Source organism: Ursus maritimus, unplaced genomic scaffold, assembly GCF_017311325.1.
Source record: "Ursus maritimus isolate PB19 unplaced genomic scaffold, ASM1731132v1 scaffold_24, whole genome shotgun sequence".
Lineage (NCBI taxonomy): Eukaryota > Metazoa > Chordata > Mammalia > Carnivora > Ursidae > Ursus > Ursus maritimus.
Genome location: NW_024424897.1, coordinates 32,812,793 through 32,838,596, shown reverse-complemented (window position 1 = coordinate 32,838,596; position 25,804 = coordinate 32,812,793). Strand labels below are relative to the sequence as shown.

At 37.9% G+C, this 25,804-nt stretch overlaps 1 protein-coding gene across 1 annotated transcript in view; it reads right to left on the bottom strand.

The window, feature by feature from the left end:
• Positions 1 to 25,804, bottom strand: part of DHX40 (DEAH-box helicase 40) — a 46,823-nt gene that overhangs the window by 1,052 nt on the left and 19,967 nt on the right. The window contains exons 11-17 of the mRNA XM_008695479.2: positions 22,746 to 22,826; positions 21,627 to 21,784; positions 7,244 to 7,358; positions 6,607 to 6,715; positions 5,378 to 5,472; positions 2,179 to 2,248; positions 1,665 to 1,893 (exon numbers count right to left, since the gene is read on the bottom strand). Of these exons, the coding sequence (XP_008693701.2) occupies positions 1,665 to 1,893; positions 2,179 to 2,248; positions 5,378 to 5,472; positions 6,607 to 6,715; positions 7,244 to 7,358; positions 21,627 to 21,784; positions 22,746 to 22,826 (857 nt within the window). The remainder of the gene's footprint in view (positions 1 to 1,664; positions 1,894 to 2,178; positions 2,249 to 5,377; positions 5,473 to 6,606; positions 6,716 to 7,243; positions 7,359 to 21,626; positions 21,785 to 22,745; positions 22,827 to 25,804) is intronic.

The window sequence follows — 25,804 nt, the reverse complement described above, 5'->3', positions numbered from 1 at the left end:
ATCAAGAGTCTGACACCTAACCAACTGAGCCACCCAGGCACCCCACTGCCTTAGATTCTTAAGTTCTTGCATTGGTATGAGAATTAACATGGGTTCTTGGAACTAGACATATTCTAGCTGAGAGCATGAGTAAATGTTACTAAATGCAGAGGACATGACCCTCATTTCTTCTGGCCAGTTGTATATTGTTAGGTCTTCATGACAATATATATTGTGGGGGGAATGGTAATGCTGGTGAAAACCATCAGCAGATATCTGTATTTACATTTCTCTATCTTTTATATATCTTAAATTTTTGGTATGAGGCTGTATAGTTTATGTATTTTTTTCTTTTTTTCATTTAAAAAATTAAGGTATAAGTTATCTACAGTAAAATATACCCTTTTTAGTGTACAGTTTTATGAATTTTCACAAGTACGTTATAGTCTGTGACCAAAATCAAGAGACAGAACCCTCAACCCCCAAAATTCCCTCCTATCCCTTTGTGGTCAAACCCCTTCTCTCACCCCCAGCTCCTGACAACCACTGATTGCAACAGATCTATTTTTTAAAAGGCATTGGTCTTTCCACCCCAAGCTGACCTTATAAAATCTTAGGAGCACCTGGGTGGCTCAGTGGGTTAAGTGACCAACTCTTGATTTTGACTCGTCATGATCTCAGGGTTGAAAGATCAAGCCCTAGCTTAGCACAGAGCCTGCTTGAGATTCTCTCTCTCTCCTTCTGCCCCTCCCTCCATTCTCCCCCTCACCCTCGCTCTCAAAAAAAATTAAATAAATAAAATCTTATTTTAAAAAAATCAGCCCCTGAAAGCTTTACTGAAAAGCTTTTTGCATATGTGAGCTGAAAATTAAACTTTCTGTCCTAGTTCAGGATAACTTTTATGCCTCCCAACTAGGGACCTAACATTTTACAGGAAAAAAAACCCTAGAAAAAAAAAAAAAAAGATGTTCTGAAGTAATAGTTCATAAAATTTTATAAACAAAATAAAGATAGCAAAGGACTACTGAGAAGCAGTATGCTATTATGATTAAGAGTATAGCCACTGAGGGGCGCTTGGGTGGCTCAGTTGGCTGAGCATCTGCCTTTGGCTCAGGGTCATGATCCCAGGGTCCTGGGATCAAGTCCTGCATTGGGCTCCCTGCTCAGTGGGGAGCCTGCTTCTCCCTCTACCTCTGCCGCTCCCCCTGCTTATGTTCTCTCTCTTGAATAAATAAAAAAATAAATAAATAAATAAAAAGAGTATAGGCCATGGAGTCAGTTTCCTTGGATTCAAAATCCAGACTCATGAATTATTAGCTATGGAATTTTCAGCAAATTATTGTAACTGCTAAGTATTTCCTCATCTATAAAATGGGGATATGTACTTACCTCATAGAGTTATTGTAAAAACTCAATGGGGTAATGTCAGTTGTTAGCACATGGTAAAAGCTCAACAGATACTGTTGTTATTAATAATGTTGTTGGACAGAGGGGTTAAGGAAAACATGATTAACTGGAAGGAAAGTAGGAAGTCAAAGTAACAGGTCTGAGACTCATGACAACTCTTAGCTTTCTGAGGAGACAGAGCCAGAATCTACGCTCTGTACAGTATTTCTGTAATTATATGAGAATTTGGACATTTACGCTCCTTGGACTTATATCATTAGAACAAGTAACAGACTCACCCTTTAGATGCTTTACGTTTTCCTTATTTGTCCATCTCCTTCTTGCATCTTCTCTCACTTCACGTCGGGCCACACTGCTCAAATCATGTGCATTAAATTCATGCAACTTGGGTAACAGGTCTCTCACCCATTCATAACGGATTGGACACACAATTCTTGCGTAGACTTTGGTGGTAACTAATACCTCATGAAAAATGATCCATTCGAGTTTGGTTTCTTGTTCATGAAGCTATACAAAAGAATTCATTTAAGGATGACAACTCAGTAACTTGCCTCATTCCACATTTGACCAGCAGCATACTAACAGCCCAAACTCTTCTGAATTAATTCCCATATTCTTCAATAAAACTGAGAGCATGGGCCAACCTTTACAGCTTAATGTAATGAAGACATATGCTAAATTTAACCTCAAAGTGAAAAGTAGAAGACATTTGTGCATGACTTAGTCCTACACCTTTACAAATTTCTTTCCTTTATTAAAACTAGGACACTTTAATAATAATAAGGCGCTTACTGCTGAGGAAGGATGAATGTGAACTGGGCTTCCACGCCCATCCATTGTGCAAAACGTTCTCCCAACAGATCTAAAAAACAAAACCAAAAAAAAACATCAAAGAATAAAGACAAGAACAGTAAAACAATGAAATAAGTAGAGCACCAAGTCTAACAATAAGCAATTATAATACGTTCTACCACAAAGAGTGTTATAAGCATAAGTTTAAACTTTTTCAAGTGTCACTATAACTTTTCTACCAACTCCTTAAATAATGATACAACTTCTCATTACATACAACCTAAACAGTAATTTCAGTTAAGTACAGACATCAGGTTAATAAGTAATAATATTAACAATAATATCGTATTTGTGCTTTAAAGTTTCCAAAATGATTTTATAATAAAGCCTCAAAACAACCTGTGAGTTTTGAGAGCAAGTCACTTATTAAGAAGTCAAAACTGAGATTCAAATAAAACAGACTAGCCTTCTAAAGATCACAGAGTTAATGTATGCTGAAAGCAAGTCCCAAACATAGGTCTTCTGACTTAAATACAGTGTTCTTTATAGTATGATACATCTCTTTTTAAAGAGGTAATTTTCACTATTCTAAAATCTGATAATTAGAACATTGCACCTATCATTTCTCTAATTCATGTTTGTAACATTAAATTCCTCTTCTGGGACACCTGGATGGCTCAGTTGGTTAAGCGTCTGCCTTCAGCTCAGGTCATGATCCCAGGGTCCTGGGATTGAGCCCCGCATTGGGCTCCCTGGAGGGAGCCCCCTTCTCCCTCCCCCCAACTCTTCCCCCTCCCCATTCCCCTACTCTCACTCAAGCTCACTCTCTCTCTCAAATAAAGTCTTTTTAAAAAAATTCCTATTCTCTTCTATACTTTCCTACATAAATGTTATTCCAAAAACTTGTCAAAATATTAGCCCTAGTTCAATCATTACCACAGATGATTTCCTATAATACTTTATAAACATTCCCATAACTCAGATCAGACTGCACGATAATTGTTTATATATCATATAGTACAAATCTCTTTTACTCGAACCATTTGAGTTAGTTGCCAACCTTATGCCCCATCATCCACAAATATCTGAGTGTGTATTTCCTATAATCAAGGACATTCTCCTACATGACCATAATATCAAAACCAAGAATTAACACTGATACATGACTAACATCTAATCCTCAGACCCCAATGAAGTTTTATCCAAATGTCCTAATAATATCCTTTATTACAAAAGAATCCAATTCAGGGGGCGCCTGGGTGGCTCAGTCATTAAACATCTGCCTTCGGCTCAGGGCGCGATCCCGGAGTCCTGGGATGGAGCCCCACATCAGGCTCTTCTTCTGGGAGCCTGCTTCTTCCTCTCCCACTCCCCCTGCCTATGTTCCCTCTCTCGCTGGCTGTCTCTCTCTCTGTCAAATAAATAAATAAAATCTTAAAAAAAAAAAAAAAAAGAACTTCATTCTCCAAAAAAAAAAAAAAGGATCCAATTCGGAATCAAGTACTAATTTTAACTTTTCATGTCCCCTTAGGCCCCTTCAATCTGACATACTCCCCCCGTCTTTCTTTGACCTTCATGATCTTGACGGCTTTTTGAATAGTAATTTGGTAGTATGTCCCTCAATTTAAGTTTGTTTCAGGATGATTAGATTTAGGTTATGCATCTTTGGCAAGAACATCACAGAAGTGAAGCTGTATTTTTCATTATATCCTATCAGGAAGAACATGATTTCGATTTGTTTCATTACTGATGGTGTTCACTTTGAAGCCTTCATTTGGGTAGCATCTGCCAGGCTTCTCCATGAAAAGTTACTTTTCCCCTTTCCCTTTGTAATTAATGACTTCAGTGGATAGGTGCTGAACTAATTCCATTTGACATTAAACTTTTAATTTACTCATTCATTAATTTATATGACTATAGACCCATGATTTCACATTTTATTTAATGGGCTATATAATCCATTACTATCATTTATTTTGATGCTTAGAATGTCCTATACTGGATCAGTTAGGGCCTAGTCAAGCTAGTTCCAGTGTACTTTTTTCTTTTGTTTTATTATTATTGTTTTGTTTTGTTTTTATTTTTGTTATTTTTCAAACCCTGTGTCGACAGCTGACTTTCAATAGATCATAGTGAGGGAGCTGCTCTCCTACGAACGAAACCCCGACCCAGAAGCAGGTCGTCTACGAATGGTTCAGCACCAGGTTCCCCACGAACGTGAGCTGTGTGACACGCCCCATTTCCCGGGACGATCCAGTGTCCTTCTAACATGGTCTCCAACCTCATTGATCACTTCCTGCTTGCTGGCAAAATAAGATGTTCCAGGCTCATCTTGTACTTTCCCACCTCTATTTCTCCAAATAGCTCTGAGTCCTTTACACAGCAGATGGTTGTCTCAAGTCAAGATCTGGGCACTAAGTATATTCATTGCTGTTAGGGTGTTACTGCTCCCAGTCCATCTCAGAGCTAGGGTATATCTGTATATAAATATTTACACATATACAAATACATATTATAAATATACACAGTAACATCTATTTTTATTTCCATATCTATCTATCCATCCATCTAACTATATTGAAAACTGTAAGTTCACAATGATATCCTGAAATTCCAATCCAACACCATAGGGCTCATTCTCATTTTCTCCCTTTCAGTATTTCTAATACTCCCTTCACCACCATTCCTTAATATATTTAATTATGGGATCAATTCCTTTGTATATTGAGTCTCTCATCATCACCTTTGTTACTCCTTTCCCTAAGAAGATGTCCTCTCTCACTACACTCAGACTCTAAACTCAACAGTGAACACCTCCCATATGAGTGCTTTCCCCATCCTGACACTCCACACCAAGCTATTCTTCCTCAGAAATGCCATGCTCAGCTCAAAATGTTTGTCTTTTATACTCCACAGAGCCACCCCTCTGCAAAAAAACTCTTATTACTCAACTTAGGTGCTGATACCCGATGCTAGACAGCTGTTCTACAAACTCCCTCTTACCAAACTTGAGCTCCAATATCCCACTCCGAGCCACCGCAGTTCCCTCTGCACAAGTGACAATTATGGAGTCATTGTAATTGATGTCATCATAATCACAGAGCTTAAATAAATCATCAATCTTTAATATTAAATAGTTCAACACTGTAGTCAAATACTGTAGTATTTCTTATCCATTTCTCAAGCTCATATTGCTTACCTTCGAGCTACATTTTTGAAATAGCCTGCACAAAGACATCTTCGTAGTACTTCGTGTTTAGGGCCTTCAAAGGTCTCTCTTGGGAAATCACTTTGCTACAGAAATAATATATATACAGTGGTAATATCACAGAATAATATGAAATAATCTTTTATTTTGAAAACTACACATTTCTAGAGACTTCTGTTTCTGGCCAATTAGAAGAGGGATCAGATTTGGGATGCCTGGGTGGCTCAGTCGTTTAAGTGTCTGACTCATGATTTCAGCTCAGGTCATGATCTCTAGGGTTGTGGGATTGAGCCCCATGACAGGCTCCGTGCTCAGTGCAAAGTCTGCCTGTCCCACTCCCCTTGCTTCTCCCCTCAATCGCTCTCTCTCTCAAATAAAAAAATAAATAATAAAATCTTTAAAAAAAAAAGAGAGATCAGATTCACTCTTCTCCTTGAAACAACCAAAAATGTACAAAACATGTGAAATAATGATTTCCAAAACACTGTATATCAAGCAATAAAGGGTAGTGATCTCTGAGAAATAAAGTATGGGAAATAAATGAAGTAAGCCCAATGACTGCCCCAGCTACAGTCAACCTTGAGAGAGACTCTGTATGAAGGCTCAAGGAAGGAAAAACCCAAGTGGAACCTGGAAAACTCCCTGAGCTAAAGAGACAGAGCTGGGGCACCTGGGTGGCTCAGTCAGTTAAGCATCTGCCTTTGGCTCGGGTCATGATCTCAGGGTCCTGGGATCAAGCCCTGCATCGGGCTCCCTGCTCAGTTTCTGTTCTGTTTCTCCCTCTCCCTCTGCCACTCCCCCTGCTTGTGCTCTCTATCAAATATATAAATAAAATCTTAAAAAAAAATTTAAAGAATTAAAAAAACATAAAGAGAAAGAGCTGAGAGTCCAGGAAAACTAAGATGGCTAGAGTTCACAGGCCAAGAGTTCAGGAGAGAAGAGAACTAAGAGACAGAACTCCAGAGATTCGCAGAAGGGTCTCCACAAGTGTTTAGCTGAGGACTAGTTAGCATATAAATGTGAGGAAACTACCCAAGACCAGGAAAAGAACCTCCCCAAAGGATAAAAGGTACAGTGCTTGGTACTCACACACAGTTAGAAATGGGGCCTATTCCTACAAGCCAGAGATCAGAACACCTCATAATTTCCATAGTTTGGGGGACAGTACTCAGAGAATCTTGCCAAAATGCTACTCAAGATAAGATCATTATAGTAATTACCTGTTTAAGCTTCCTGATTAGTTCTCGAAGTTGAGCTTCAACACGAAATGCAGAAAATAAGCATCTCCAATGAATCCAATGTTTTTGGCACCACGAAGCTGGAGCTCCACTGTAAAACAAAAATATTGGTATCTTGAAAATAACTTCTATAAGTGAAAGACAGTCTAACAGGGGCGCCTGGCTGGCTCACTCAGTAGAGAGTATGACTCTTGATCTTGGGGTTATGAGATCAAGCCCCACCTGTCCAATTACTGAGAAAGCACTTAAAGGAATTTGAAAAAACTAATGTAGGTGCCTCTGAGTGAATTAAAAAATAATTTATAAATGAATTTCTTCTTATACATATACATAACAAATATACCCAATCATTTTCTCATCTAAGCTACTTCTACAGAACCAAAATTCTATAAGGTCATCTTCAGGAAAGGTTTAGGGAGAGAAGAAAGAAGAGAATACTATATAATAAATGCCTACTTAGTAACAGCCCCCTGGCATAGACAAATCTCAAATGTTCACAAAATACCTTGAGGTCAGTGGTACCCCCACTGAATCTTACTGTCCAAAGTCACATAGTAAATACATATTGGAGCTATATTCAAACTGACAACTTTCTAGTACATAGAACTGTTCCACATACCTTGATTTGCACTGTTCAAAGATGACAGCTAAAGTTGCAAAGTCATTAAATCCTCCAGCTTTAGCTGCCAATTCTCGATGTCTTTGTTCTGCTTCCTTCTGGTACTCTGGATCAACTAAAATGACAATCAGGGGCAATTTTGTTATACTTTACATCAAATGCCTATATTCACTCTGTTTACTCAAGGTCATTAGAATATGCCTCATCATCTGCAGTGGAATAAGGTAGAACTATATTAACTCTTCTGGGGGGGGGGCTCTAATTTGCTCCTACAACTCCTTTTCTTCTTTTAACCACACTTTGGAGATTTAATCAGAATAGTAACAATAATTCTCCCAATACATTTGCCTTTAAAACAGTATTTAGAATTTATTTTTAAGTTTGTTTTGATCATAAGAGTAACCCATGTTCACATTTTAAAAAATTAGGTAAAAGTTCAACATTCCCGGGGCGCCTGGGTGGCTCAGTCGTTAAGTGTCTGCCTTCGGCTCAGGGCGTGATCCCGGCGTTCCGGGATCGAGCCCCACATCAGGCTTCTCCACTAGGAGTCTGCTTCTTCCTCTCCCACTCCCCCTGCTTGTGTTCCCTCTCTCGCTGGCTGTCTCTCTCTAATAAATAAATAAATAAATCTTAAAAAAAAAAAAAAAAGTTCAACATTCTCCACTTTGTCACATTACCTACGAACCAATCCTCAAGGCTAACCATTGTTAATTATTGAATGTGTGTCCTTCAAGATATTTTCTTTTTTATTGTTTTTGTTTTTTTTAATTTTTAAAAAAATTTTTATTATGAACATATAATGTATTATTTATTTCAGGGGTACAGGTCTATAATTCATCAGTCTTACACAATACACAGCACTCAACACAATATNTTGACTTATTTTGCTTAACATAATACCCTCTAGTTCTATCCACGTCGTTGCAAAGGGCAAGATTTCTTTTTTTGATGGCTGCATAATATTCCATTTTATATATTTATACACACACACACACACACACACACACACAAATACATACACACCACATCTTCTTTATCCATTCATCTGCCGATGGACATCTGGGCTCCTTCCATAGTTTGGCTATTGTGGACATTACTGCTATAAACATTAGGGTGCAGGTGCCCCTTCGGATTACTACATTTGTATCTTCGGGGTAAATACCCAGTAGTGCAATACTGTTTTCCAGAGTGGCTGCACCAGCTTGCATTCCCACCAACAGTATAGGAGGGTTCCCCTTTCTCCACAGCCTCACCAACATCTGTCGTTTCCTGACTTTGTTAATTTTAGCCATTCTGACTGGTGTGAGGTGGTATCTTATTGGGGTTTGGATTTGTATCTCCCTGATGCCTTCAAGATATTTTCTATGTATATACCAGTGTATGTATATGATGGTTTATGTTTACACAAATGGGTTATATGTTTTGAAACTTCTGTTATTTAATAGTGGCTTCAGGTCAGTACATGTAAAATTATTCATTCTCAAAATAGCTACATTATATCCCCAGAGGTATAAGGAACATAACACAATTTAACCAGTCCCTATTTATCCAATTCCTAATTAAGGACAATTAGACAGGACTACCATGTGAGCAGAACTGAACTACTACAAGCTTTTCCTTTCCTTTCTTTAAAACTTTATATTGAAGTAAAACATGCATACAGAAAACTACCAGGTCATAACTGTACAGCTCAATGTTAACAAACACAACATACCAATATACCCAACACCCCAATCAACAAAAGAGTATTACTAGCATCCAGAAGCCCTCTTTTTGCTCTCCTTCCAATAACTGTCTATTCCCCTCCACAAGGGTAACCATATCCTGACTTCTAACCCTGCAGAAGGTTTTGCCTGTTTCTAAATTTTGTATAAATATACTTCATGTGTCTGATTTCTTTTGCTCAACATTATGTTTTTGAGATTTATCTATTACTGACTTTGACCCAATCCCACTTAAGATTGATATGTTCTCTGATTGCCCAAGTTCCCCACATAGTACTTTACCCAAGCTAAATTTCTTTCAGAGTCCCACATTTTTTCAAAATTTCCTAGGGCTCCTTCATTCATTCTACCACATCATACCACAATTCCGATTCCTTCAGTATACCCAGCACAACTAGATTTAGCATAGGCACTATGATGCCTGATACTAGAGAGCAGCACTTATATAGACTACGATATGAACCTGCAAAGCAGCAGTCCCTTTCCTCCTTAGGAGGAAAGCAATCTGATTAAAGAAAACGCTCATGAAGATAAAATGTCTTTCATCCCAGGCTTTAAGTAGTTTCCACCTTTGTTACCTAGGTAACAACTGAAGGAAGCAGCAAGAGACAAAAGGAGAGAGAATATGATTAATTACAGGCCATACAAACAGCCCCACCAAGGTGAAAATACAATTCCCATTTTCTGAACCACTCAGGGAAACTGATTTTTAAGCCCAAAACATTTAATTTCAAGCACTGAATAACCATGGCCCAAAAGTTATTATGCCAAAAGTCAAACTGCACTAGACTTGAGCTTTACCCTGTCCTGGCTCCCAACACTAGAGACAAGCCTATCTATCAGGCAGGGGCTCCTGGATTCCTGAATTGTGTTTCCTGGTATAGAAATGTAGAGCACCACAGCTGCTTTGGACCCCTGGGCTATAAAGCCTCAGAGAAGCTTCCTACCTTGGCTCAGTTCTTCCTTTCTCTGCCTCTAGCCAACCATTTGATTTGGCTGTAATACCTACTAGCATAATTTACACAGGTGGCTTACCATTCCTTATTAAAATGGCAGTAAAATTGCAACAACTTTTAGCGTAGATTACAATTTTAAGCTCAGCTCATATTTTCTGAAGATTAACCCTGCATGGTTAGTGTTGGTTCCCTGTTGTTTAGAGTGGCTACCTGCTCACATTTTTTAAAATGTAGAGAGCATATTGCTTCCCTGGCTGTCCATCCCACATTGCTACCTTCTCTCTGTCTCTCTTCCTCCACCATCCTCGAAGTCAAGAGAACAGATAACATATTTTTTTTCCTTTTCCCTGACTCTCCCCCACCAAAATCTAATTAATTAAAATTAAAACAGGCAGAAGTCCTATAATAAATTCGGGATATGTATGGGAAAATCAAAACCCGTATCACACACAGTTCCCACAATCTCAGCAAGTTTATTCTCTAAACAACAGTCTGACTATCCATCTTTAATTACTGTTCAGTAGACTTGTCACTTTCTTTAATTTATTATCTTTTCCCAGATGAAATTCTATTATCAGTTTTATGTCTTGCAAATAGAAGCTACTGAAGCAAGAACTGTAAGTAACAAGGTGAAACAGCAAAACAAGGTTGTATCAGCTGAACTTCTCCATTTGGGAACATAATTCAATAGTTTTCTATATAGCAATCAAACAGAAAACAAAATTATTTCACAGAGGATTTCAATCATAATAACAGTCCTCAGAGCTGAAACAGAGGAATAAAGCCACAAGTGTCACATACACATAAGTGCCCTTTATTTCTAAAAATGTCACAATTACCATAATTAAAGACTTTAGAAGCAACCCAGTGTTGTTATTTTAAATTTGTTCCATTTTAAGGCAATGCTTTTTACCACCTAAAAAATATTTAACAGCTCTCACTCTATTGTCAGACTTCTGAAACAATATCTATACTAGCAGACGTGTATACAGTTTACTACAGCAAAAGACAGATCACTGAAAATGTTGACAGTATGATCATCTTGATGTTTATAATCTTAATTTAATGTTAGATGTGAGAATACTACCTAGTTTTACCAGTAAGTATATGATAAAATAAATAAGGTGATCTACAAAGATCCAAGCCAGAAAGGACTGCTTAACCTATAAAGACTACGAATACTTATAGAAATAGCTGGAAAGCCAATAAATATTTTGGGTGTAACAAGATCTTAGCAAGTCACATGCTCAAAAGCTAAAGCTACATTTTATAGCAGCTAAAGCTCTTCATGATCCAGGTTTAAAAGTTAATTTTATATTTATATATAGGCCATAGTATCTGAGCTATGAACAAAAAACTGGTAGCAATTGTTGCCTCTAGGAATCAGACCTAAGGACATGTTTAGGAGAGGAAGACTTACTTTTCACTTAACTCTTCGTGTAGTGTTTGAATTTTTCACCATGTACATATATTGGAAATGATGATTTGAGGAGTTAGGTGAAACCTCTCTCCCAGACAGACATCTGTTAAAAGCCGGTCAAAATTACCAAACATTCAAAGTCTTCGGAGACTGAGTGAGTCTATGGACTTCAGTAAGAACAGAAGGAAGGATCACATTCGGGTAGGAACTGCACTCAACCCCCCATAGCTTTGTGTGTGGAAGAACTATTCCAGAGGGCTTAGCAGCCTGAAAGCGGCAGCCTTTCCCTCACCTCCAGCTCCTACTCTGTAAGGAGGATCAAGGCCGAACAGCTAATGAATGGGGGAACAGCCAATGACCGCGAATTACAGCTTTCCATTCCCTCACAGCTCTGTATTGCAGAAGAGCTGTTCTAGTGAGTTCAGCTGTTCTAGTGGTAGCTCCCACTACTCCCAGTTTCCTAGAGCTATACCAGGTTTTTGTTTTTGTTTTTGGCAGACGGTGAATATCCACAGATGCCATCTCACCAAGCTTTATGCTGGGGAAGATGTATACTGGGCAGTGGTGGTAACCAAAGCACCAGTCCCCACCACCTCCCACTTCAAGCTTCTGCTCCATAGGGAGGATCTTGGTGGGGCAGCCAGTGAAGAGCCCATTTCCAACCTCCCAGCTTCTGCTCCACAGCACAGTTTCTTCCCAGGAGAGGATAGAGACAAGCACTATTAAAAACCAGCAATACTTTGCCCCTGCCAAGGTGCCCAACTTAATTTGGATCAGACTATAGAGTAATTTATGCCCCAAGAGCACTGTCAAAAACAACCGCAATCAGCTAGCAATCAGTGGAGACTAACAGCTTAATCTGTTACCATTAGAGGCAGACCACCAAGAAATAAAGGCAGGCCAAAACCTTAACAGAAAGATCAGAGAAACCAGTTAAACCCATAGTTGTCCTGACATTCTGAAAGACTATGCAGATCGCCAAGGCTGTAACTTCTGAGGAGGTACAAAAGGAAAGGGAACATCTGAGCCCCTGGTCTATGGCTGAATACAAGACAAACTCAAACTGAACCGTGAAAACAGTCTCCAAACCACACAACACAGATTCAACAGTAAAGGGTGAAAACATCACTAGCTTAAAGATATTAAGTACAACCTGCAACCAACCAGTAGCTGACTGCTGGAACTGGTACGAAAACTTCGCGAAGTGGGGCTCAATAGATTTGGGCTGGAAGAAGAAAGAATCAGCAAAATATAGATCAAGAGAGATTATGCAATCCAAAGAACAGAGAAAAAAAAAGAACAATGAAAAATGAGCAGTCTCAGAGAAATGTGGGACACCATTAAGCACACGAACATACACTTGTATAATGGGACTGCCAGAAGGAAAGAAGAGGAAGAGGTAGAAAAAATTTTAAGGAAATAATGGCTGAAAAATTCCAAAATTTAATGAAAATCATTAATCTACAAATCGAGGAAGCTTAATGAACTCCAAGTAGGATAAAAGCAAAACGACCCACAGACTCATAATATAGCCAAAATATTGAAAGCAGCAAAAGGAAAACGATTTATTATGCATAAGAGAATGCCAATAAAATTAGCAAATGACTTCTCATTAGATGAGATGGATGCTGGAAGACTGCGGGATGATATATTTATTCACAGTGTTGAAAGAATTGTCATTTAAGAATCCTATATCCAGTAAAATGATCTTTCAAAATGAAGGCAAAATAAAGACATTCCCAGATAACAAAACTTGAAAGAATTCATTGCTGGCATACCTGACTTACAGGAAATAATAAAGGAAGTTATTCAGGCTGAAAGGAAGTGACACCAGACAGTAATCTGAATGGCACTGAAAGAGAGCACTGGTAAAAGTAAATATGTAGGTAAATAAAAAAGAGAGTACGATTATTTCTTCTATTATGTCCCCTTATGTGATTTTAAAAGAAATTGCATGAAACATTATCTATAAGGTTGTGCTGTTGGGCCTATCAACATAGAAATGTAACATATTTGACAATAACACCTCATGTATTACCTATTTTTATTTATTTTTAAAGATTTTATTTATTTGAAAGAGAAAGCGCACAGGCACATGGGCAGGGGGAGGCACAGAGGGAGAGGGAGAAATAGACTCCCCACAAAGCAGGGGACTGGGATCCCAGGTTCATGACCTAAGCTGAAGGTAGTCACTTAACTGACTGAGCCACCCAGGCGTCTATGTACTACCTATTTTTTAAAAAAGAGGCCTAGGTCAGTATCTAAGGGGAAAAAAACTCAATCCTGTGTCTGACGTAACAATAGAAAAGGCCACTGCTGCATTATAGTTGCATTTTTATTCTGTGGAATTTAGAAGTGCTGAATCTCTGAGCTACCTTAGTGCTTTGGGGGTAATTCATGTTTCATATCCATTAACATGATTGACATCAAGTGTTCACAAAGGCAAGACTTAATCAAAAATATCTCACCAGGGGCGCCCAGGTGGCTCGGTAGGTTAAGCGTCTGCCTTCAGCTCAGGTCATGATTTCAGCGTCCTGGGATAGAGCCCTGCATCAGGCTCTCTGCTCAGCAGGGAATCTGCTTCTCCCTCTCACTCTCCCTCTCTCTCAAATAAATAAAATCTTAAAAAAAAAAAAAAAAAACTCACCAAATCAAAGCACAGAATATAAGACATATTCCTATTGGCTATATTATCTGAATATTCTAAAGAGTTAGAAATATGTCCACAGATATCTAACGCCAAGTATTAGGTTAACAAAGGGAAGACTCCCTTTTCCTTGAGTGCCTACAAATATAGGTCACTTTCAAATAACATTTTCCTAAAGTGTAGGTCCCAAATAAAGGCCTTCGAGATACCAAAAACCAACTCAAGGACTTGACAAAAAAACAAAGAACACATAATTAAAACCTAAGACCTGGGCGCCTGGGTGCCTCAGTTGGTTAAGCATCTGCCTTTGGCTCAGGTCATGATCCTGGGGTCCTGGGATCGAGCCCTGCATCAGGCTCCCTGCTCAGCAGCGAGTTTGCTTCTCCCTCTCCCTCTGCTCCTCCCCACTGCTTGTGCTCTCTCTCTCTCTAATAAATAAAATAAAATCTTAAAAATAAACAAACAAATAAAAACCCCTAAGACCTGAACAAGCTAAAAAGTTGAGTCAACAATCCATCCACAGACAGAAGATTCTAAATAAAAATTTTAAAATCAGGGGCGTGTGGGTGGCTTGGTTGGTTGAACAACCGACTCAGTTTCAGCTCAGGTCATGATCTCAGGGTCGTGGGATTGATTCTTACAATGGCCTCAGCCTTCATGCTCAGCAGTGTCTGCTTGAGATTCTCTCTCTTCCTTTCCCTCTGCCCCTCCCCTCTGCTAGCACAGGCAGGCATGCATGCACGTGCACTATCTCTCCCTAAAATAAATAAATAAAATCTTTAAAAGAAAAAAGAAATTTTAAACCAATACCTGACCTTCTACTTCCAGTACTGGAATGGCCTTAATTTTTCATTTCTTCTCAACTTCTTTCAAAGACATATGAAGGTTTAAAGGAAATATTATAATACTGTATTTGAAGTTTGCTACATATGTAAATGTAATTTATATGACAACAATAGCACACATGATGGAGGAGTGAATGGAAATAAATTGTTGCAAGGTTTCCTGTATTTTACAAGCGGCAATAAAATATTGAGTAAACTGTGATTAAAGATGTATATTATCATCTACATCAAGGACATGTTAAGCAAAAGCAACAAGAATAAAGGGTTCAACACAATCCCTATCAAAATTCTAGCAGGCTTTTTCTTGAAAAAACTGATAAGCTGATTCTAAAATTTGTATAGAAATGCAAGGAATATGGAAAAACCACCAGGGTATCGAAAAAGGAACACAGTGTTGAAAGACTTATCTGATTTCAAAATTTATCATAAAGCTATGTAATCAACACAAAGTGGCACTGACATAAGGATAAACAAACAGATAATGGAATAAAATAAAAACCAGAAAGAGTCACACATATATAGTCCATAGATTTTCTAAAAATGTGCCATGCTATTCAGTGGGGAAAGAAATCTCTTCCATAAATGTGCTGGAGTAAGTGGATATTCACAGAGAAAAAAAGTAACCTAGACCTCTACCTCATGCCATATACAAAACTTAATTTCAAGTGGATCACTGTACTAACTTTATTAAAAGCTCGATACTGTAAAGCTTTTAGGTAAATATCAATAGAAATATAAGAGAGAAGTATATTTTCATGATCTTGGGACAGGAAAAGATCTTTTAGCATTCAGATAGTAACCACAAAAATAGTAGCTGATGTATTAAACTTATCAAAATTCAAAAATTCCCCTCATCAAAAGCCATTGCTCAGAAAGTAAACAGAAAAGCCCAGAGTGGGAACAACTACATGCAACTCATATCTACCAAATAACTTGTATCCAGAATAAATTAAAAACTCTGAGATTCCACAATGTTTTAATAAATTTAAAACCTGAGTAAAAGATTTTAACAGACAATTCACAAAGGAAGACAGATAAATGGCCAATAATCACAGGAATGCACAAAAAGATTAGCCGGCAGAAAAATGCAAATTTTACCATAAGGAGGGATCACCAATACATAATAGAATGTATAAAATAACATGAAGGCAACACCAAATGTTGAGGAAGACGTGGTGCAAACATTGCTGATGGAATTTTAAAATGGTATAGCCATTTTGGGAAAAGGGCTGGCAATTTCTTTTCTTTTTTTTTTTTTTAAAGATTTATTTATTTGAGAGAGAGCAAGAGAGAATGTGAGCAGGGGGAGGGGCAGAGGGAGAGACATAATCCCGATCCCAAGCAGACTCCCCACTGAGTGTGGAGCCTGATAGAGGGCTGCATGGGTGGGTGGGGGGAGGGGGCTTGATCCCAGGACAAGCCGAAATGGGATGCTCAACCTACTGAGCCGCCCAGGCACCCAAAGGTTGGCAATTTCTTCAACACATGCCTACTCAATAATGCAGCAATTTGTTTCCTAGATAGTTACCTAAGAGAAAGGAAAATATACATCTACAAAAGACCTACACAGGAATGTTCAAAACAGCTATATATGTATTTTTTAAAGATTTACTTATTTGAGAGAGAGAGTGTGTACACGCAAGAGGGTGGGGTGGGAGGAGAAGAGGGGCAGAGAGCGGGACAAGCAGACTCTGTGCTGAGCCTGGAGCCCAGTTCAGACACAATCTCAGAACGCTGAGATCACAACCTGAGCTGAAACCAAGAGTCCAACGCTTAATGGATGGTGCCACCCAGGCGCCCCTTAACAGCTGTATTTATAAATAGCACCAAACAAAAAACAATTCAAATCAATAGGATAATGGGGAAAAAAAACTAATTGTAGTATGTTCATACAGTGCAATTACTACTCAATAAAAAGAACAAAGCACTGATAAATACAACATGGATGAATCTCAACACATTCTGGTTGACCAAAAGAAGCCAAACACAAAAAAGTACATGTAAGTCTATTTACATGAAGTTTCAGAAAAGCCAAGCTTAAAAAGAAAATAACAGAGAAATGGCTGACTGGGGGGGGGGGGGGGGGGGGATAGCTAGATTCTGACTGCGAAGGGGCACTGAGGAAATTTTCCAGAGTGATAAAACTGTTCCATATCTTGACAGGGGTATGGGTTATATGGGTATGTGCACTTTGCAAAATTAATTGAATTATACCCCTAAGATTTATACATTTCACTACATGTACATTTTACCTCAAAAATAAAAACTGTAGGGGCACCTTGGGTGGCTCAGTTGGTTGAGCATCTGCCTTCGGCTCAGGTCTTGATCTTGGGGTCCTGGGATCAAACCCCACATCAGGCTCCCTGCTCAGTGGGGGAGTCTGCTTCTCCTTCTCCCTCTGCCTCCCCTCCAAACTGGTGCTCTCACTCACTCTCTCTCTCTCTCAAATAAATAAATAAAATCTTAAAAAAATAATAATAAATAAATAAAAACTGTCAGCAGACAGTGGTGTATCTTAGAAATTCTAAAACTACTTTTGTATATTCTAGGGACAATGGACAATTTGAATATGGACTCTGGACTAGATAATAGTATTGTGTCAATATTAAATTCCCTAATTTTGATAAATGTACTATGGTTAAATAAGAGATTGCCCTTATTCTTAGTAAATATACATTATCAATACTTTGTGGTAAGGGGGTGTAACATTCCTAAATGACTCTATAAAAGACATAAAATGCATACATATATACAGAGAGAAACAGAGAAAGAGAAAAAGAATAGTAAAGCAAATACAGCAAAATGTTAAAAACTGCTGAAACTAGGTAAAAGGTATAGAGGAATTCCTTTACTATTCTTTCAACATTTCTGTAAGTTTGAAATTGTAATATAGTAAAAAGGTAATTTAAAAAGAAAAGAGCTAACACTGGAGTGGTTTCGGGGCGCCTGGGTGGCACAGCGGTTGGGCGTCTGCCTTCGGCTCAGGGCGTGATCCCGGCGTTATGGGATCGAGCCCCACATCAGGCTCCTCTGCTGGGAGCCTGCTTCTTCCTCTCCCACTCCCCCTGCTGTGTTCCCTCTCTCGCTGGCTGTCTCTGTCTCTGTCAAATAAATAAATAAAATCTTAAAAAAAAAAAAAAAAAACACTGGAGTGGTTTCATCTATTTAAAAATTCCAATGAGGAAAGCCAGTTCCTTTTTCTGGTCTTACAAGACAATAGATTGGATCACCCTAATCTAATCTAACTCCCTGATTTTACAAATGAAAAATGAAGTCCAGAAAAACTAGGCCAATAGATAATTAGGTTGCAGTGGAGTCAGGTTAGAACCCTGATCTCTTGACTCTCACTTTCATACTCTTTAATAGTTTTTAGAGTATTTTTAGCTTTGAAACCCAGCCAAACTTATTTACTTAAAGATTATTATTAAAGGATAGCTGACATTCAATGCTACGTTAGGTTCAGGTGTACAACATAGTGATTCAACAATTCTATACATTACTCAGTGCTTACAACAGTAAGCGTAGTTACTATAAAACATTATTACAATACTATTGATTGCATTCTCTATACTGTACTTTCATCTCCATGACTTATTTATTTTATAACTGGAAGTTTGTTTCTCTTAATTCCTTTCACCTATTTCATCTATCCCCTACCCACCACCCAGCCAACCTTATTTACTGCATATAGTCCTTTTTTTTTTAGATTTTATTTATTTATTTGAGAGAGAGTGAGCAGGAGAGGGGGAAGTTCAGAGGAAGAAGCAGACTTCCTGGTGAGAAGCCAGAGGCAGGGCTCAATCCTAGGACTCCAGGATCATGACCTAAGTTGAAGGCTGATGCTTAACCAACTGAGCCACCCAAGAGCCCGTGCATATTCGTCTTCGCTAGAAAAAAACAATTGTATTTAGGGGTATTACTAGAACCAAAATTCTGACACTGAAGACTACAATCTAGGGGGGAGGGGAAAAAAAAAGACTACAATCTTTTGGGGATAGGGAGCACACTGATTAAACCAGAGTATTTTTATAGAAAAATGTATCCTCCATTATAGTCTTGGCAATCAATCGATCAATCTGGACACACACTCACAGCCTATAAAGGGATATGGCTAGTATGACAGCACACACTATTGTTGGTCTTGGCTCCAGGCAAGATACACTGTCTACTCAGAAGTTCTTTTATTCATTCATTCATTCAAGGGGGGAGGGGCGGGGGGGAGAGAGAACCTTAAGCAGGCTCTATGCCCATCATGGGGGCTTGATCTCACAATCCTGAGATCATGACCTGAGCCAAAATCAAGAGTCATTAGCTTAACTGACCGAGCCACCCAGGCTCTCCCAGAAACTCTTTTTTAAAAAAAAATTGTGACCCTCCACCCCCATTAGAAGAAAGTTAAAGCTGCTATGAGATGAAGTAAGTTGTGTCCATACTGACACACCAAGAAAGGAAAGAAGCAGAAGTTTAAAGACATGGGAACCTCAAAACAATTCTCTTAGGATACAAGGGCTGAACTTCCACTTCTTCTCAGTCTAGGGAAGAAAAGTTAATATATTACTAATGTCCTATAACAGGGCAAAGGTCCACCATACTATCTTCCTTTACCAGTGAAAGGAAATTAAGTCTCAGCCAGGAACACTATAAACTCTCTATTTCAAACAACTAAGTTAAAGAGTAACAAAATGTAAAATTCGTTTATCCTCAGTTTCATGTCCCATGGGGCTAGATATATGGTAATAAAAAATGCTGGAATTACTGGAGAATCTAAATACATGGAGAGATGTTTCATGTACATGAATAGGAAGGCTCAATACTGTCAAGGTATCAGTTCTTTCCAGCCTGATCTACAGATTCAACATAATCCCAAATAAAGTCCCAGCAACTAATTTTATGGGTATCAACAAACCGGTTGAAAAATTTATAGAGAAAGGGAAAAGACCCAAAATAACCAAAACAGTGTTGAAGGGGTAGGGCAAAGTCAGAGAACTGACCCTATCCAACTTCAAGAGTTATTATAAAGCTCCAATATTCAAGACTGTGTGGTACTGACAGAAGAATAGGAAAAAAGGTCAGTGGAACAGAAGACAGGGCCCAGAAATAGACCCACACAAATATAGTTAAACGATCTTTAACAAGGCGGAAAGGCATTTCAATGGAAAAAGGATACCCTTTGAACAAATGGAGCTAGAACAAATGGACATCCAATTCCTAGAAGATAACATAGGAGAAAACCTAACACCTGGTATGGTGATGACTTTTCAAATATAATACCAAAGGCATGACCCATGAAAGAAGTAACTGACAACTGGACTTCATTAAAATTAAAAACTTCTGCTCTATGAAAGACAATGTCAAAAGAATGAGAGGATAAACCACAGACTTGGAGAAAATATTTGCAAAAGACATACCTGATTAAGGACTGTTATCTGAAATATACAAAGAACTCTTAAAACTCAACACTAAGAAAACTACCCAATTTAAGAAGACCTGAGAATGCCTGGCTGGCTTAGTTGGTAGAGCATGCGACTTAATCGCAGGGTTATAAGTAGAACCCCATGGGGCGCCTGGGTGGCACAGCGGTTAAAGCGTCTGCCTTCGGCTCAGGGCGTGATCCCGGCGTTCCGGGGTCGAGCCCCACATCAGGCTCCTCCGCTATGAGCCTGCTTCTTCCTCTCCCACTCACCCTGCTTGTGTTCCCTCTCTTGCTGGCTGTCTATCTCTGTCAAATAAATAAATAAAATCTTTAAAAAAAAAAAAAAAAAAAAGTAGAACCCCACATTGGGTAAAGGGATTACTTAAAAATAAAATCTTTAAATAAAATAAAATAACATAATAAAATAAAAAGACCTGAATGGACACCTCACCAAAAAAAAAAAACAAAAACAAAAACAAAAACAAAAACTACAGATGGCAAATAAGCATATAAAAAGATGGTTAACATATATCATCAGGGATCTGCACGTTAAAACAAGATACCACCACACACTTATTAGAATGGTCAAAATCTAAAACAATGACAACATTAAATGTTGGTGAGGATGTGGAGCAACAGGAATTCTCAGACTCATTGCTGGTGAGAACACAAAATGGTGCAGACACTTTGGAAGAGAGTTTAGCAATTTCTTACAAATATAAACATATTATTATACTATAACTCAGCAGTGAGTTGAAATCCTATGTCCACACAAAAACCTGTGCATGTATTACAGCAGCTTTATTCATAATTGCCAAAACTTGAAAGCAACCAAGATGTCCCATACATCTGGATAAATTCCATACAATGGAATATTGTTCAGCAATAAAAAGAAATGAACTATTATGCCGCAAAGACAAGGAACCTTAAATGAGCATTGCTAAGCGACAGAAGCCAGTCTGAAAAGGCTACGTATTGTATGATTCCAACTATGTGGCATTCTGGAAAAGGGAAAACTATGGAGACAGTAAAAAAACCCAGTAATTGCAAGGGTTTGGGGAAGGGATGTAGGGATGAACAGGTGGACCACAGGGGATGTTTAGGGCAGTGAAATTATTTAGTATATTACTGTAATGGTGGAAATGTATCATTACAGATTTGTCAAAACCCAAATAGACAATACAGTGACCTTTTTAGTTAATCATAACGTATTGATACTGGCTCATCAATAATAACAAATGCACCACACTAATGGAAGATGTTAATCGTGAGGCAACTGTGTGCGTCTGTACTTATCCTCAATTTTTCTTTAAGGCTAAAACTACTTTAAAAATTATAGTCTATTAATTTTTTAAAAACTCATCAATAAACTTCTTACCTGGTCTAATGAAGACATTTTCCACAGACAACATTGCTGCTATTGGAAGTAGCAGATCTTCACAATCCAGAGAAGCAGCCTTTATTACTGCACATGTCAGATGTGGAGGGAGAGGAAATTCCACCATAGACAAACCCAATCTGGTCACATGGCCACTCCTTAATAGAAAGAAAAGGTTCTTAAGTCTTTCTATCTTGGGACAGTACAAATGAAATGTTCATCATTCAGAATAAGTCAGATATAGTTTATATTACCTTAAATCAACTCCAGAAATTCAATTCAATATAAGAAACATGACACACTAAATCACTGATAAAAGAAAACATAAAGCTGATATATTCTCTGCTTTCAAGGGCCAATATATTAAAAAAAACTAAACAATGAGGCAGAATAAAGTACTATAATAAAAGACAAAAAATTCCGCAGAAGCATAGAGGACATCCTTGAAGAAGTAGGAGAATGATAATTACCAAATCTTTCCCCATTGTACAATCATGGAAACAAGGACTCTGGCTCTCTTATTATTTTCATATACCCAGCTTAAAGCCTGGCGCTGAAATGGTACTCAAAAATTACTTGTTAAATAATACCAAATATAAACATAGTTTTATCATATCATTTTTAAATTCAGAATTGTGCCAAAGAAAAACTGAGGAGAAATTCTAATTTCAGATAAAACAATCCATTCAATTCAAACATATCATTTTCTACTGATAAAGGAAACTATTAAGAACCCTATTTGAAAAAGAGATTGAAGGGGCACCTGGGTGGCTCAGTCAGGTAAGCACCCAACTCTTGATTCTGGCTCAGGACATGATCTCAGGGTCATGAGATCAAGCACTGCATCAGGCTCTGCACTCAGCGTGGAGTCTGCTTGTCCCTCTCCGTCTGCTCCTCCCCTGGCACTCTCTCTCCCTCTCTTTCTCTCTCAAATAAATAAAATAAAGAGAGATTGGGGTGCCTGATTGGCTCAGTAGAACATGTGACTCTTGATCTTGGGGTCGTGAGTTTGGGCCCCATGTGTGACACAGAGTTTACTTAAAATAAAAAACTTTTAAAATAATAAAATGAAACAGAAAGAGATTAACATCTGTTGTGGTTGCTTTTTTGTTGTTTTACCTGTCAATAGCATCACACTGGTAAAGTTGTTTAAGAGCTTCCAAAATGAGTCTCTCATTGGGTGGATCCAAATAGGGAAACCTGTGTGTTTAAATGAGATATGAATAAGAGTCCATTCCTTGACCATTTTATTTTATTTTATTTTTTTTAAAGATTTTATTTATTTATTCGACAGAGATAGAGACAGCCAGCCAGAGAGGGAACACAAGCAGGGGGAGTGGGAGAGGAAGAAGCAGGCTCATAGCAGAGGAGCCTGATGTGGGGCTCGATCCCATAACGCCAGGATCACACCCTGAGCCGAAGGCAGACGCTTAACCACTGTGCCACCCAGGCACCCCATTCCTTGACCATTTTAAGATTTTATACAGACTTGAAAATTTCTTTAAAAGGTTTTACTTCTCTTTTTCAAGCCCTCCTCTCTCCTCTTTTTTTTTTTCCTAAGCATTCTATGATCATGATCAGCATTCAGCAAAGGAGGAAATTATTTTTTCTGAATCACACTCTTCTTTTTTTTCTTTTTAAATTTTTATTTAAATTCCAGTTAGTTAACATACAGTTCAATGTTGGTTTCAGGAGTAGAACTCAGTGCTGAATCACTCTTCTACCTATTTCAAAAAATACTTCTTTTTGATCCCCCTTAGCTGTAACACTCACTCCCCATTCTTCTCTACCTATCTTATTCCTGTCCCATTCTTCATAGACAAGGTCAAATCTACTCTGTTCTGTAGCCCACAATTTTAATTACAATTTTATAAACCAGTGGGGAAAAATTGAAAGTGGGCAAACATTACAAGTTGATAAATAGCACTTTAATATGGCTTTTAATAAAACGATAAGTATATTTGATTAATTTTACCAATTCGCTGTATGTATATTCTTATTTTCTCCTGCACGATCTGAAAACAAGTTGCAAATACAATGTCAATTCACCCCCAAAATACTTCAGCATGCATCCTCTGAAAATAAAGAAAATTTAGGGGTGCCTGGATGGTTTAGTCAGTTGAGTGTACCACTCTTGATTTTGGCTCAGGTCATGATTTCAGAGTCCTGAGATGGGGCCCACATCGGACTCCACAATCAGTGCAGAGTCCACCTGGGATTCTTTCCCTCTTCCTCTTCCTCCCACTCTGCCCTTCCCCCTGCTCACATGCACACTCGCTCTAAAATAAATAAATGAATAATAAATAAATAAATAAAATCTTAGAAAATAAAGACATTCTCTTACATAACCACAATACTATTAGTGAATATGAGACAATAATATTCACAAAGGGTGGCATATAACCAAGCCTGAATATATATATACACATTGTCTTATTAAGAACAATAATTACTTAATATTATCTGCACTGGATTACTTTTTCCACCGTAAGTCTTGAGATGGTTAAATCATCTACTCCAATTTCTCACCTTGAAAAAGTCCAACAAAGGACAAAAGGTCCAATACCTTACATAAAAGTCCATTCCAGTCCATTCACAGTTCTATTTAAAAACAAATAAACAAAAATCTTGTAGACTGTTCTACAGTCAGTTTTCCTACAACTTGTACCAACAAGTCCTGGTATCTTCTAGGGCAAGAGTCGGCAAACACTTTCTGTAAAAGGCCAGATAGTAAGTATTTTAGCTTTGTAGGCCATATGGTCTCTGTCACAATTATTCAACTCTGCTGTTGTAGCAAAAGCAATCATACATGAATGAATATGCATGGCTGTGTTCCAATAAAATTTAATTTACAAAAACAGCCAGTGAGCCTGGACCATAGTTTTCGACCCCTGTCCTAGAGCAATACCAAACTAGTCAGCTTCCCCTTCTACATGAATGCCCTTTAAGATTTGTAAAAACTACCATTATTTTTCTCCCTTGATTATACCAATTACCAAATTTGTCAAGCACTCCTTGTATTATTTGCTTTCTAAGAGACCCACCATACCTAATCACCGTCTTTCAGAAATACTAGCTTGTCAAAATCCTCAGAAAATGTGCTGATACCCATAAATGAACTCCAAATGCAGAGTGACCAACACAGAAAAGGAATGCTATGGTTTCAGTCATTTGGACATTGCAGTCTATTAATATAACTAAAGTCTATGCCAGTAGGAATTTTTCAGTTTTCTAAACAGAATAATAATTGTAAGCTCATACTAAGTTGTGGTGATCTGATAATTTCAGATCTTTTCCACATGTATTTCCTTAATGTATAACCAAAACAAAGAATATAAGATGTAACCTTTCAGACTTTTGCCTTGTTGATTTTTGCCTATTAAGATCATTCTAAATCTTCCAGTTTTAATCATCTAATGATTAGATAGCAAGATATTTTCTGGCAATCTATAACCATGACTTCAATATCTTTAATATTTTCCTTGAAAATGCTCACCAGGAAAGAGCAAAGTTCACCATACTATCAGCAAAACCTCCACCTAGGCTATGCTAAGCAATTAATCAATACATTCTGGATTTGGCTATTTGGCAACTATATTCAGCAGTACTGTCATCCTTATTCACAAAGATAAGATAGATACAATAGATACATAATAAATAGGTAGATATAATCTTATCATAAACTGTGTAGAAAACAAGAGACACTAGGTTTTCACTCAATAAATTTTTATGGTGTACCCGATACATGGACAGTCCTGTCTTCAAACTGAAAAGGAAATGGTTTGTTATGACATATTCTTTGTGAACTATTTTGATTCATATGGATTACTGTAAGTCACCATTAAATTCTCTAAAACCATTTTTCTAATAAACTCTGCTAGAATTTGCTAAAGATCAATTTCAAGCATACTGGGCAGTTGTTTCCAGATTCTGCCCTTTTCCTAAATGAATAAATCAAAACATCTGTATTTCTCACAATTTTCTGGCAACCTGTTCTGCATAATTTCTCTTAGATAACCCAAAATCTGCAAGATAATACTGGCTCTATTTCTCCTTATTCTACAAACATATTAAAAAGAGAGAGGAGAGGGACACCCAGCTATTCAGTTGGTGGAGCATGTGACTTTTGATTTCGGGGTTGTGAGTTCGACCCCCACACTGGGTGTAGAGATTACTTA